We start from the raw sequence: 14,252 nt of genomic DNA on the forward strand, positions 1-14,252 counted from the left end.
GGAAGCACATGCAGAGGTGACTTGGAATGACTGTGTCCGGCTTTGTCTGAGTTTGTCACTTTTCAGGAGGGAAGTCGTTGAGGCATAATAGCTTTTTTCCTGGATGCACTTCATTGTGCGTTTTATGGGGAAAATAGGATATTCCAGTGAATGAGCCAAAAAGCTCACAGCAATAACAGGATGTCTCACTGAAGTCAGATCTAACAGCAACTCAAATGTCACGCCTAATACTTGACTTCCCTCACATTTTATGGTAGCTGCTCAGGAGACATCATTATTTGCCAGTAAGTCCGAGTCATGGTAAAGACAGTATTCAGCTAGAAAAAGTTCATTCCTTTTCACATGCATGCTTTTTCCCTCATGCTGCAGTGGCAGACATGTGGTTTTCAGAAATAAAAAGCACAAGTTAGACAGATTAGAAAATAGCCAACTATATCCATCTGTAGAAATGAGTTCAAATAATAAACACCATCAAAACAAAAACAAGACGCTTGCATGAGGAAACATCTGAAAAGAAAACTCTAAGTGTGCAAATAGAGCAGTGGTTACCCTCACAGATTTCGATGTAGCTGGTTGCATGCAGAGGTGATATAAACGAAGTGTTGCAAGCCAGCATCTATGCTTTTGCATGCTGGCAAGTAGTTTAGTGTGAGTAATTTCAGTCTGTAGTGTACGTGAAGTAATGTTGTAGAGGACAGGGCGACACCCAGCGGTGAAAACGTGAAGCTACATCTTGGGCGCAGTGTTATTTCTTATCGCCGCCCTCACAAATAGATGGTGAAGTCGTGTAACAACAATGGTCTATCCCCCCTCTTTCTGTTTCATCATCTTCGGAGTGATAGCAGCTCATTTTCTGTTTCTTCGTCCAAGTTGTTCCATTTGAAGCGTGTGCAGTCGTTCATTTAGCCACTCTGTCAAAAAGCCTGTTTTGCGCTGACGAAGCAATTGGAAAGAGTCAGCTCGAGAGCGCCATGATAATAATGTGCAAAATGAAGCTTTGCTTTTATGTGCTTAATTTAGAGCTAGCGCTTGCTGGAGAGCTTTTTTCTTCTTCTTTTATTACATATGTGAGCTAGGAAATTCATATTTAGTGAACCGATAGCAAGAAATATGACCGCTTTAGCTACTCTTCAAAATAAAAGCCACCGGAAACGACGATGATAACGTTTTGTTTTTTTGATTGAGCATTTATTAGAATTAAGTAGAAAATTCGAGAATAAAGGTAAAATACTGCTTGATCTTGGAATAAAATTGTCGACAATAAGATAAAATTGTTAATTTTCGATACTTACTTGGTTACCAGATGCTAAAAGAGAAATTATCTATCTGTTACCTGAAACAAAAAGTAGTACATTCTCACAAATTGTGGCTTTACTCTTAAAATTTCTATTTATGTTCTCAAAATTTCAACTTTAATTATTGTATTTTAAAAAATATGATCCTAATACTCCTTCATAGGTTTCCCTGGTTCCAAAACCCTAATTAGATATTGGCAGGTTGTTAGAAATTTTTAGAGAGCAATTCTGTGACGTACATGAGTGTCTCAGCCACACCTGACAGTTTGTATTTTTGCCCTCTGGTTTCAAGAGACTTACTTTTCTGATACAGAATTTAGTATGCGTGATTACTATGGAGGCGTAAGTTTTGTGCCTACTTTATTAGTCTAACTACAGTGAATGAGCTACATTATAGTTTAGCTCATTTATATGCTCATGCAACTGGTTGTGCATGCTGTTTAGTTTTCAGTGATGCGAGAGTCTTAGTGTGAGTTTAAGGAGTTAAAAAGAGACTATAAACAAGACTGAATGGATGCAGAGATGCACATTTTTCTGACTTCAGGTCTCAACATAGTCTTTTTTGGCACTCTTGCATATAATAAGGATCAATTAAGGATATCATTTGCATTGGTAATAACTGTATGCTTATTCACACAGGTCCCAGATTTGCAGTCACATTTGCATTTCCCCATTGTTGCACACGGACAAAGCGCAGGAAGCACAAATGAAAGCACAAGCTGTCATAGACACAGTTTTTCCAATATACATATATTTCATGATGTTCATCAATATAATAAGACATTGATAGATTTACACTACAATTATTTTATGTACTTTAGTTTCTCATTCAGTCTCCTCTCCTTTGCGTTGAGTCAACCTTGTTAAGTTTCTAATCCCATACCAAATGACAGCACAATAAATTTATCAATAAATAAAAGCAAACAGAAAAAAAAACATACAGCCCAGCACATTGCCCATGATCTTCCAGTCCTGTCCCTCCTGTAAGGCCAGATGACCAGGGGCAATATGGACCATCATCTCAGAAAGCCCACTCCCAAAAAGACAAAAAAAAGTCTTTCCTCAAAAATAAACTGATTTAAACAAAAAATATATCTCGTAGATACAAACAGCAATCTGATGTAAACTGTAGAGTCATTCTAAGCACTCTGGACTATTGGAAGGAAAAAATACTTTCCCCCGCCCTTCTAACTTCCCATTTTCTTTACCTTTACCCATCAGTGCTGACACACAAACAACTCAGTGACATCTGGAGTTATTACTAAACTGATGCAAAATAAAAACACAATATTTGGTTTCAAAAAAAGAACAAAAGAAACATGTTAACATATGTTAAGTAGAATATTGTGAACTGATAGCCATCCAAAGAAAATTCAGAGACTCAAAAGGTTCCCTCCTATTGCTGTGTTCACCCCCTTTAGGGCTTAATGACGAACATTTCAATAAGGTTGCGGATTTTTGCGTTGGTCTCCTTCTTTCTTGCTCGTTTGCTTTCAAAATTTGAATTACAAATTCAAGAGCCCTGTAAAAAAAGGGCTCCAAACACTTATTCCCCCTAAATGACCTGAACACAGCGCTGAGATCACTGAACGGTTCTTGAGGCTGACGTAAGACAATATTCACCAGTGAATCATATTCCCATCCCGCTTGAAAATGAATGAGTCACAACATTTTAAAAAGAAGAAGAAGAAGAAAGTGCCACGGTGTTCAAATTTATGCACACTTCTTTTCATACAGACAGTAAAGCAACAGAAAAAGAGAGCAATCACTTCGTTTTCACTATTGTGACCAATAGGGTTGAGCTCTCACGGGACAACAGCTGGATTTATGGAGAACACACAAATCCTACCCCAATCAGTAGTGTTATACCACTTCAGTCCACTGTATGGTTAACTCCTGTAAGATGGCTAAAAGGACCATATCTGTAACCCAATGATGATTTGATATTGCCAAAAAAATCCAATTTTACTTTTTCTCATGCAGTTTTTGTCCTTGTACATATTATGGTAAATTTACTAGTGGCTTAAACCTGAGGATATGGACCCCTTATCCCCAAAACACCCCCATATTACAACACCAAACAGATGCAGATTTCACTGTTTTTCTCGGGTTTGTCTAATAGCTGTAGTTTGTATCTTAATTTTTTTGTCCTCTGAAAAATTGGCAGCACTGTGGAGACACACAAAAAAGAAGACTTGTGCTATAATTAGTTATAGGATCATGTGTCTACAAACTAGTTACAGATTAAAGAAGCTCCTCAAACCTGGATACACATAATTAGGGGAAGGCTAATGTAGTTTTGAGATTTGAAGCATGCGGTCCTCAAGTTTTGGTTTAACTTGCATACGTTTAGTAGGATGGCACACTCACAAGCCATAACTGACACACCACATAAACAGTGTGTACGAGTTCAAAGTTCCTATAGGTAGAGTAAGGGTGTAAGCTATCTGAGGCAGACTGGGATAGCTTGGGTAACATCTTCCTATTCGCTTGTTTTTGATGGCAATTGGCAGCATAAGCATGGAATTCTGGTCTTTGGTAATCTTCTGTGGTTTGCTTTTGCTTTGTTTGGGGATAAATATATGTGTATGTGGGGGGTGTGTTAAGGTTGGAACGGGCCAACAGTTCTGGTAACCTCTCTGTTCATCGTACTTCAGTGATCAAGGAAACAACGTGCCTTCACTCTGAGAGTTAAGCGGCCTAATCTGTCAGGATAAACTGGGGATATTCCCAAGACTGAGCTATTCTAACACACACACATGCGCACACACACACACACACACACACACACACATACACATTAAAGCACTTGTGCACACATACACTCACACGCGCAGACAAGGAATTTCAAAAAGTGAGTTGAGCAAAGAGGGGCAGGTTGGTTTACTCAGGTGGTGGGGAAGATAAAAAGACACAAGGCTGCTAAGGCTTTATACACATTTGCTCTGAAATGCTGTATTTCCTTCTAAACTAAATTTCAGGACTGTGGCATCAGTGGCAGTAAAGCATAAACTGAGCAGTTTGCTGTTGAGCATTTATCAATGCTAGGCCGGTACATCATTTCTCTAAACACAATATAAACTTTAATTCACCACAACCACAAGGGAAAATTCTAAATCATCCCGCAGCTGAGAGCGAAACCTTTTCGGCGGTTTTGAGAAATGAAATGTGTAAAAGGCCTTAGTGTCCCACAGTGTCTGAAAATTTAAAAAAAAGAAATCAAGTGCATCTATATTGCCCTGCTCTCCTGCTCCTAGAATAGCCGAAATGGTCGCACGCTCAGGAGTTAGATGCCGAAATCAAGTTACGTAAGCGTTCAAGACCAAACCAGTGAGGGCACCAATGAAAGAAAGAACTGCGATAACAACAGAAGCCTCTCCCTTTGATGCTTGGCAGTGTGTAACGCACAGAGCTGAATTACAAAAAACACAGCAGACAGAGGTAAAGAGGAGCTCGCTGCCAGTTAGCAGCAAATGGTACTGATTGCACACTTCCTCTTTACCTGTCTGTTTCACACAAAAATATACTATAATTAAAAAATAGAATCTATATATTTAAAAAAGAAAAAGGCCTTGACTATAGGGAGATACACCGAGACAAACCACTGCTCTAGCAAAATGCTCGTCTTAGGAATGCTACTTTTTGTTGTTTGTTTAAATTGTGACTTACTTGTCTTGTCGCTAGCTAACCTTTGAAGGTTAGCAAACTGCTCAAGTAAATCTAAAACTGTGAATTTGACTAATTAGCCCCTTTCCCTGTTGCTAAATCTACGAGGCTGAATTGTCTTGTTTTATAATGTGCTCTTCATGTGGAGAGGTTGTTTTTTTTTTTTTTTTTTGTTTGATTTTTACTGCACCAGGACCTACTTTGGCCAGGCTATGGAAGAGCCAGACAGCGCCATCAAAAACAAGGTAGCTTGTGCATTTGAAGCAGACTCCTCTTCTGCAGTCCCTCCACACCTACTAAAAGTGTGAGGGGGATGGGGGGAGATTGTGTGACTGGAAATAATTGACACTTACTGAAAAAAAGTGACTGAAGACTAAGACTAAGGCCTTTTAGTGTCCACACTGGGGAAACGTTGCTGTGTGCGAATTCAACAATTTATACAACGGTACCTTCACAGAATACATCTCCAGAATATAAGTGTGAGTGTGTAAGATAATACCTCTAAAAAAATAATCTGGACAGTTTCAAAGTCTAATCCTGCCTATTGAAAATGTACCCTTACAGCTATTTAACTTTTTTCTCCAGTGGTTTGCACGACTGACGTTTTCGACAATAGGTTCATTGCATTTTTTGTTACTTTTTTTTTTCAAGATACTTACACTTACATGTGCTACAGTAAGAGCGTTTGCACTAGACTGCAATGAAGGAATGTTTTCGAAATAAGACACTACGTAATATTTAAATAAAAAAAGAAACATCTACAGACATTGGTCCAAATGTACTATGGCAGTTTCGAAATTATCACAAGAAATTGAGGTGTCCAAGCATGCCGAGAGACAGAAGGTGGGGTGGGGGCATAAAAGACGCAACAGATGAAAGTTATTCAAGAGGGAAATTTCAAAAGAGAAATGGAGGTTAATGGGAGGATTACATGGAAAGGGGTCCGGAGGGGTGATGATTATTAGAGCAGTTTCACAATTCATGCATTATTTGTACGCTTGATGGATTATCAGTGAGCGTTAAATCGCTCAAAAAGCCATAAAAGAAGCTAAGACTTGATTTTTGTTTTTCATGGCATCAAGTTATCGAAATCCTGAGCCGAACAAGGAGTAACCTGGAGATTTTCTAAGGGCAGTTCTTTCTGCAGATTAGCTCCAATTTCTGTAACTTGATGTCACTTTTTTTTTTTTTTTTTTAAATGCAAGTTTTAGTTCTCTGGCTTGTTTTGCTGGGTGCGAGTAACCCAGACAAGATGAAAATTTGTATCCCAGTTGAATGGAGGCGAACTCCACTGTGCAAAAATACACCAAAAAGAGAGAAGAAGCAAGGGGACGGAAAGATGATGAAAAACATGCAAAAAGTACACACTTCGATTAATAGGCAGTAGTTACCGCTGAAGCATACGTAAAATTAATACAAAAAATAAAAAGTACAAAATGCACACGCACCGCACGCACACACACACACCTACAAAACGGTATATATCAGAATAAAACTCTACAAAGAACTATATATATATCAGTTATGTAACAATTATCGCCAGTCGTTGTTTCCTTTTCTGTTGATGCATCGTCACAAGTGTTTGGTTCTCAGTATGGCAGGTTAGAAAAGCCAAGAGTACCCAGAAAGGAGACAGGGCCACACACTCACAGGACAAATATTGACAGGGGTCCAGAGGCGAGGTGGTGGAAGTGGGGGAGCCGTGGGGGCCCTGACGGGTTTAGGGGTGCTATATCAAGGCTAATTGGGGAGATGTAATTATATATAGAGAGAGTAAATTAATCATCTGCGGTTAATTTTGTCATCAATTCGAGGTTGTTTTTTTTTCTGTAGCAAGGAAGTTAGGATCAGACTGGGGTAGGAGCAATTCTTCTTAGGTGCTGAAGTACACTGTAGAGACATAGAAGAGAGGAGAGGTGAAGGAGGGTAAATCGCTGCACGGGTTAGGAGATTAAAAAGGCAATTACAAAGAAATGTATGTGTATTACAAATGAATAACACCATTGAAATAACTGTTATATCTGTTATAGAAAATATCAGTGTGGTTCTTACCAATAATGACGATGAGGACAATCACACATATCACACCCAGGATAATCATCATCTGTAATCAGCAGATTTCCAGAAAAAAACAGAGATTTTTAATAAAAAACTCTTTAAAGCACTAAAAATATCAAACAAAGGCAATCTTCAACTATCACCAAAATTTCACGTGCCACTGATTGAATTATTATCTTTTCTGTTTCTGCTTTTTTTTTTTTTTTTTTCATCATAGCTGCACTGCACACAGCCCACGTGCCATTGCCACTGTAATGTCATGATGTAGATACATACAGCACACGTGTAATTTCTACCAGTGACACACAAAATTAGGCTCAAGAGCAAAGTTTATAGCAGAAACTGATGGCTGTAGTTGGCTCCATGTTTGCAGAGGCTTTCTGTTTCACTTTGATTTTTATTCTTTTTTTTTTTCATTTTGTCTGTAAACAGACAGACATTTGCTATTCAAGTAAGGATGTCTGCATGACCTCACCTTGGCATTCTTCCACCAGTATTTATTCTTCAGTTTTGCAGCGCTGGTCTCAAACTGAGAGGCTCCAGCCTGCAGGGCATCGGCCCTGTCGTCCAGTTCTGACAGCTTCTGATCACGCTCCAGAACCTTGTCCACATTTACACGCATGATATCCACCACCTGGGGGGGAAACACACAGAGCAGTGTGGTGTAATCGGCCATCAACACAACATGACTGCATGTAAGGGTTACTAGATATAGGATATTGTTTATATATTTTTATAGCAAAAACAGTTTGAAGACTTGGAGAAGTGATAGAGGAGTCAAACCCACTACTTACTATTAAATGTTCATTTTTTTCAGTTCTTTTTTTAGTATGTGAGGAATGAATGAATGAAATGAAAGCATGAATGCCTGGCTGTGTGTTTGCACTGTACTCACCTCATCCACCTGTGCCTGTGTCTGCTGCAGACGGCGGTTGCTGGTGAGGTTGGGAGGGGGCTGATTCCCTCCCTCTGGTGCAGGGGCTCCGGCGGCTGGGGCAGACCTGATGATAAACAAATGCAAATATTCAATAGTATGTAAAGCATGTTCATCATGTTAAATTCCCACATTACTCTACAACAGATGGGAAAAAAGCCACAAGTGTTTTTTGTGATGCGGTGAAAATTAGTCTACAAAAGAATGAGTCATGCTCCCCAAAATCTTCACAAAAACCTAAAGAGGCCATCAAGTGTGATGCAACAGATGTGGAGGTTTCACAATGTGTAAGTTCTATATGCTAGTATATATCAATCTACTGAACTTGTCCTCTTGGGCTAGATGAGCCTGTTCTTTGACATTATGTACAAACGGTGACCACAGTGAGAGAGTGTCATTTCACAGAGTGGGAGTGTCTTTTACCGCTAAAAAGTCAACATATACTGCAGCCCTGTGCTTTTTGAATCAAGGGAGGCATATATGTGTATATATATATATATATATATAGAGAGAGAGAGAGAGAGAGAGAGAGAGTTATAGTTATGGTCCACAACATTAAGTCAAAAGGACCCAAATAGTGAAAACAGTTTGGGTAAAATGACCCTATATCCCAACCCAGATGTCTCTTCATCATTGCCATTTCTAAACCTCCTGTGCAGAGTTCCACCACATGGCAGTTTCAGAATAGTTTCTCTGCTTCTTTTTGTCTTAGTGAAAAATACTTAAATTTGTCACCGCTGATGCAAATGTCATTTATATCTATTTGAAACTTTAGCCTTTTCTGTGCTTCTACACTACTTGTGATTGAGGTATATCCATAGTTTTTGTAGTATATCAATAGAAATAAAAAAATATCCACTTTGAATCCTCTATGACACACATCTCATGACTGAGATGGAGAATGAATGGGCATCAGGTGCAAATTACAACCACAAATATACTTTTTAATATTTTTTTCAGGAATAGTTTGTGGCTATTTTAAACATAACCTTTAAACATTATACAGCTTGATGTATAATGTATAACGCGGTCGCTACAACTCCTGAAATGCAAGTGAGAAAGTGTTAAAAATACTTAGATGGAGTGTGATCTAATGCTTACCATTTGCTTCTATAAATCCAAACTAAATCAATAACCACAAAGTAAGATCGTGAACAAACACTCTATGATAAAGCTAAGCTTGTAGCATCTTACGAGAAATATACCTTAGCTGTAACTGAGCTACTTCTCTAGTGCGAGGGGAAACTCTGTATAAAGGTCACCTCTGCACACTCACAAATGACTAATCCTTTAACAACAACAAATCCTTTCAAATAGTTTACGTGGTGCTGCTGGTGGTCCCTATGAGTCGCCAAGGAAGAATTATAACAGCTAAATGTCATATTAATAATATTATTTGCCTTAAAATACAAACACGTGCAAAATACTGATATTATTTTATTTTATCAGACTAGTATGACTACTATTCTATAACTGTATATTTACAGGCATGAATGTACAATAAAGTTGCACAGATATATATATATATAATTACTATGAGCTCCCCCCAACTTTCCAATGGGTCCCACCATAAAGGTGTAATGTGTACAGAGGTTCACGCTGTCATCACCTCTAAACTAGCACCAAGAAGAGCTGCTAGTGCTGTGACGAGGTTTCTCACCAGCTTTCACATCCTGCGAAAACTGTGTGCTGCTGATTTGATCAACCATTTCTCATCTGTGTGCAACTTCAGAACATACTCTAAAAGCTTTAAAGCTTTAAAATTAAGAAAACAAACTGAAAATAAACTAAATAAAGTGATTTCATGCTCTCTGTATTTTTTAACAAAGGATATATTGTTTTCATTTTAATACATTAAAAAAAGGAGACATAGTTATTTTATAAATGACTCTATCAGCAATCTGTGTGCCAGTATTCCAGTTCAATCGCACTTTGAGATTGTAATCAGTGAAAACAACAAAAACAAAATGCAAACGCAACTCTTATTTAATAAAAGCCCCTAACGTAAGATGCAGCTTGGTCTACAGTCCACGGCTAATGTCAGTTTTCCTATGAAAGCTAAATATATTCAACCTTCTTTCAAGATAGTGCTTTTAAAAATAGTCTTGCCCTGTGGAGAGCTGCTGCAACACTGATGGGACTTATTGAGGTTTTCAGGGGGCCCTGATGAAATGAGGAAGCATTTCAACATTTATGCTTGGTTACCTTAAGCCAGAGTAAGGTTGGCAGATAGACAGACATTTAACTCTGCAATTGATTTCTGTTTGTCGCTGTCACGGAAAAGCATGCCGCCTGATTTTCAGCACTGGAGAGCGACATTTCAGCACTGGACAGCGCAACAGCAGTCCACACGAAACTGTCTGATCCCAGCATGTCTGTCCCAGTCTGTTTGATGCTGGGCACTGGATCCTAACCTACACGACGTTCATGTGTGACCGTGTACCCACACAGACTAGGAAACACGAAACATCCCTGTCCACCGCGAGCAGGACGGGCCTGTAAAACACCTACAGCCTGCCAACGTCGAGGGCGGGGAGGTTCCTTATTAGGGAGGGTGTATTTTAAGCTCTTAAATGCACAATAACAACCCAATATGTCGACAAATGTAACTCAAAGCCCAAAGAGAAAACGCTAACAGGCACGACGACACTGGTAAATGACAGGTCGTGTGTCGGAACCAGGCTGCTTCACCCTTAAAACTGCCTGCTATGCGAATGCTGACAGTGAAGGCTGTGGCGGCTACTTTTCCTCAGCCCACCCTTTTTCACCGTGCGGTCAAAAACAACAAAAAATGGACAATAAAGGTGCGTGAAGAAAGACATTTACATGCTTCATTTACCCACGAAGACCCAACAACAATGAAATGTGGTGAGATATACAGCTGTCCGCCCTCGCACTACAATCGACGACATACAGTAGGAGGCTAGGCTATCCCCACCCCCCGCTGTAGGTTGCAAACATCACGTAAACTAGGCCTAAGCCTAATTCAGAGCTAATAATAACAGTCTTTGACAAGTTTTATGGTGTATTCGTCGAAAATCGTCGAGGGTGTGTTCAACAGGCTATCCAAATAGTCTGGAGCTGGTCAAACAGCTAGTATGGCTCGTTCAGCGTTATGTCCTTGCTGTTTCTAGAATCAGCCAAATCGTCACCTGTGACTGGGCAAGGGAAGAATAATGCACTGGAAATGTTGAACAAGGGGACACAGCTTTAGAGAACACGACGTCTTTTCCCTTCTTAATATTATTATTAATAATAAGAAATAAATAAATGTATTTTAATTAGCCCGTGGGTATTATCACACAGACGGTGTCATTTTCAAATCAAACCAGTCCAAACTGGAAAAAAATGCGTACGTGCTGGCTCAAGTCAAATGTAGCTCACGGCAAAAGAAAAAAAACAACAACAACTAATAATTACAACAAGGAGAAAGACAGTCGACAAAAACGTTCACTGTACACACACTGAAAATAAGGCTAATAACGCGTTTAATAACAGTTAAACCCGACCCCACCGTCTGCTCTAAGGTTAGGCCGACGCATTAGCCTCTTCACTTTTGGGTCATATTATCAGAAGGAGACAGCTGTGAAATGAGATCAAACTGCGATATTTCTCCATGATCAACACAACAGCAGAGATTAATAACCATCACAGTTTATGACGGCTGAGGAACACTGTTCACACGTTCACACACCACAAATCCCCACAAAGCCTCCCAAACACCAGTCGCGAGGACCAAATTGCAATTAAATAAATTCGGATTTGACAAAAAAAATAAATAAAAAAAATCAGCGAGCTGTACTTACATTTTCCTGGTAGCAGGGAGACAGCTGTGCTCTAATCCGGACTGGAAATGTTAGCGCGTGCTAAGTGGCTGGCAGATGGATGTGGATGTGCCTTCTGCGCTCCTCTCTACCCTCTGGCAGCCTTTGGTTGGTTATTGTGGCGTTTGCCTGCCTATATATCCTAGGAGGAGCACTGAGTTTGAATCTGCCACTGAGAGGTGTCTCCTCGCTATATATTTCTTCCTCTTTTTTTTCTTTTTTAAAAATTATCTCTATGTCTACAGATTTGCGGCACCTGACAGGCTATTTACTAGAGCCCGGTGCTGTCGGAGACCGTGCTGTAATGAAGGTGTAATAACCCTCCGCCTGGATTAGATGGACAAAGATGGCTCGGTGACGTCAATCGCGGCGACTTTCATGTTGAAATGGGTGGCCGGAGACTTCAAACACGCCATTTTAGCGCCCACAAAGCATCGTTTTCAACCGTGGGGGCTATTATTGGGGATCTGCTCGTGTTTCATTTAAATAGATTGCATGTTGCGGTCACATTTGGGGTTCTAGCTCCTCAGAAAGGAGCTTTTTCTCATGGCGAGTCTGTCTGTCAACAAAATGGCGTTCCTCGAAAGGGGGTGTGGCGAGATAAGCAGTAGCCTAGGTTATCATTTATAGTAAATATGAATGTGGCTGTTAATATATATATATATATATATATATATATATATATATATATATATATATATATATATATATATTTCAAACTGGCATAAATCTGCATTGTAATAGCTTTGATACTGTAACTTGTATATGTACAGCTCATGTGTGACAGGCTTGACAAGCTTGACCTTTGTGGACAGTTCCTACATCCCAAGGATGATTAGTACAAGTTAAGTAAAACGAAAGGTCAAGCAACAAAAAATGGATTTGAAACATTATTTTTCTGCAGCCTTTCTTTTTATTTTAGCATGTTTTGTAATGACTTCATAATGATGTTGTTTCTAATCATGGTGATGGTTGGTCCAATTAGATCTTGATTACTTAGAATTACACCTTGAGGAAGTTTAAAGGTCAGCCTTTAAAAATAGTTATTGTTTGTAGGTCTCGAGAGCTCTTGACAGCTGCCCCAAATGTATTACCTTCAAAGATGTACCAAGCTGAAGATGATAACCAGGCAGAGTTCAATTAATGTACTATAAACCCTAAGAGAGTGGAAGCTGCTCCCACTGCTGCAGGATCAACACAGTGTATGGAAATCAATGTGCCTTAATGATGTTTTATCTTTGGCTAAAAAAAAATATCTATAGTGTTTCCATTACAATCTGTGTAATGAACAACTGTGTTGCTGCGCAAGTTACTAAGATTGGGGGCATCCTTGGTAAAATAAATAACACAAAGCACAGTTAAATTTAATATGATCCTATGTGACACACCAGTGGGCTTGTTCTGCTGCATTAATAAACCACACAAACTGAAATACCTTGCAAGACTAAACAAATGTAAGGTTGAAATGGTGAAAAACAGCCCCTGTTTTCTTTAATTCTCTGCGTTGGGTCCGTTGATAAGGTTCAATCATGGTAAAAATGTCACGCTAGAAGAAAATTTAACAAGACCATGTAAATGTGCACTAGATTGCTGGTCTAAAATTTGGCAAATACAACTTATTATGGTGTTTGGGGTTATTGTTACAGAGCTGAAGAATCCTCTTGTTAGCCTGCAGCATATTCTCAGAGGAGCTGTAGCTGCTCACACTCAACCACTTGGTGGCATCAAAAGGCAGCGTTACTTCACTGCCCACCCCCTCACAGGCTAACGATGCACTGGTAACTATCCCCTTCACAATGATGACCTCAGTCATGATGTGGAAGATGTTGTACAGCTGGCACTCAATAGAAAATTGAGAAAACCCAGCTTGTTATTATGATGTTTTGTTTTTTCATTTCATATGTATAGAAAGCATTGAGACCTGAACACAGCTAATCAGCTGATGACGAAATAACACCTTTTTTAAAAAAAAAAAAAGTTAAGTTGTATTTGTAGACTTAAAAATATGTTTGTTCCTTTTGTTAATTCTTGAAAAGACACAATTTAAATCAATTTAAATTTTCTACGTGTTTGCTTCCAGTACACCATACACCAGATTTCACTGTCAAGCCTTACCTTTAGACTTAATTTTGATATCCTTCAAATCCACATTCCATCCATGGAGTGACATGTTTTAATTTCAGTCTGTACGCGTTTGCTGCCAGGAACTCTGTGCAAAACTGAATTGGAATGAAATTCATTGTCATGTACAGCCTGTAAGTGTTTATCCCACAGTGTGGATGAGGGACGAATTGCAATGTGGTTGATACAGGTGCATTGCTTGTATCCTACCATTCAGACATGCACGCCTTGATCTATTATTAATGGCAGCCTTGAGCTATGATGCGCTCTGAAATATTCAGGCAGACATGACCCTTTTGCACCCCCACCCCGCCACCCCTGCACTACATCTAAGACCAAAATGTTAAGAGAGAT

The 14,252-nt window shown here is 39.3% G+C and overlaps 1 protein-coding gene across 1 annotated transcript; it reads right to left on the minus strand.

Moving 5' to 3' along the window:
- Positions 1–2,024: 2,024 nt before the first annotated feature.
- On the minus strand, positions 2,025–12,128 carry vamp2 (vesicle-associated membrane protein 2). The gene is made up of 5 exons (XM_084941833.1): positions 11,760–12,128; positions 7,915–8,020; positions 7,495–7,653; positions 7,014–7,065; positions 2,025–6,851 (listed from the first exon to the last, which is right to left on the minus strand). Coding segments are annotated over exons 1-5 (336 nt in total). The 5' UTR covers positions 11,762–12,128; the 3' UTR covers positions 2,025–6,834.
- Positions 12,129–14,252: the final 2,124 nt, after the last annotated feature.

This window comes from Perissodus microlepis, chromosome 10 (assembly GCF_051167445.1).
Source record: "Perissodus microlepis isolate ML-2025 ecotype Zambia chromosome 10, ASM5116744v1, whole genome shotgun sequence".
Lineage (NCBI taxonomy): Eukaryota > Metazoa > Chordata > Actinopteri > Cichliformes > Cichlidae > Perissodus > Perissodus microlepis.

Coding starts and splice junctions, on each gene's coding strand:
- vamp2 (XM_084941833.1), bottom strand. Junction 7,654..7,914: donor CACAGGCACAGGTGGATGAG/GTGAGTACAGTG, acceptor TTTCCCCCCCAG/GTGGTGGATATCATGCGTGT. Junction 7,066..7,494: donor ACTGGTGGAAGAATGCCAAG/GTGAGGTCATGC, acceptor TGCTGATTACAG/ATGATGATTATCCTGGGTGT.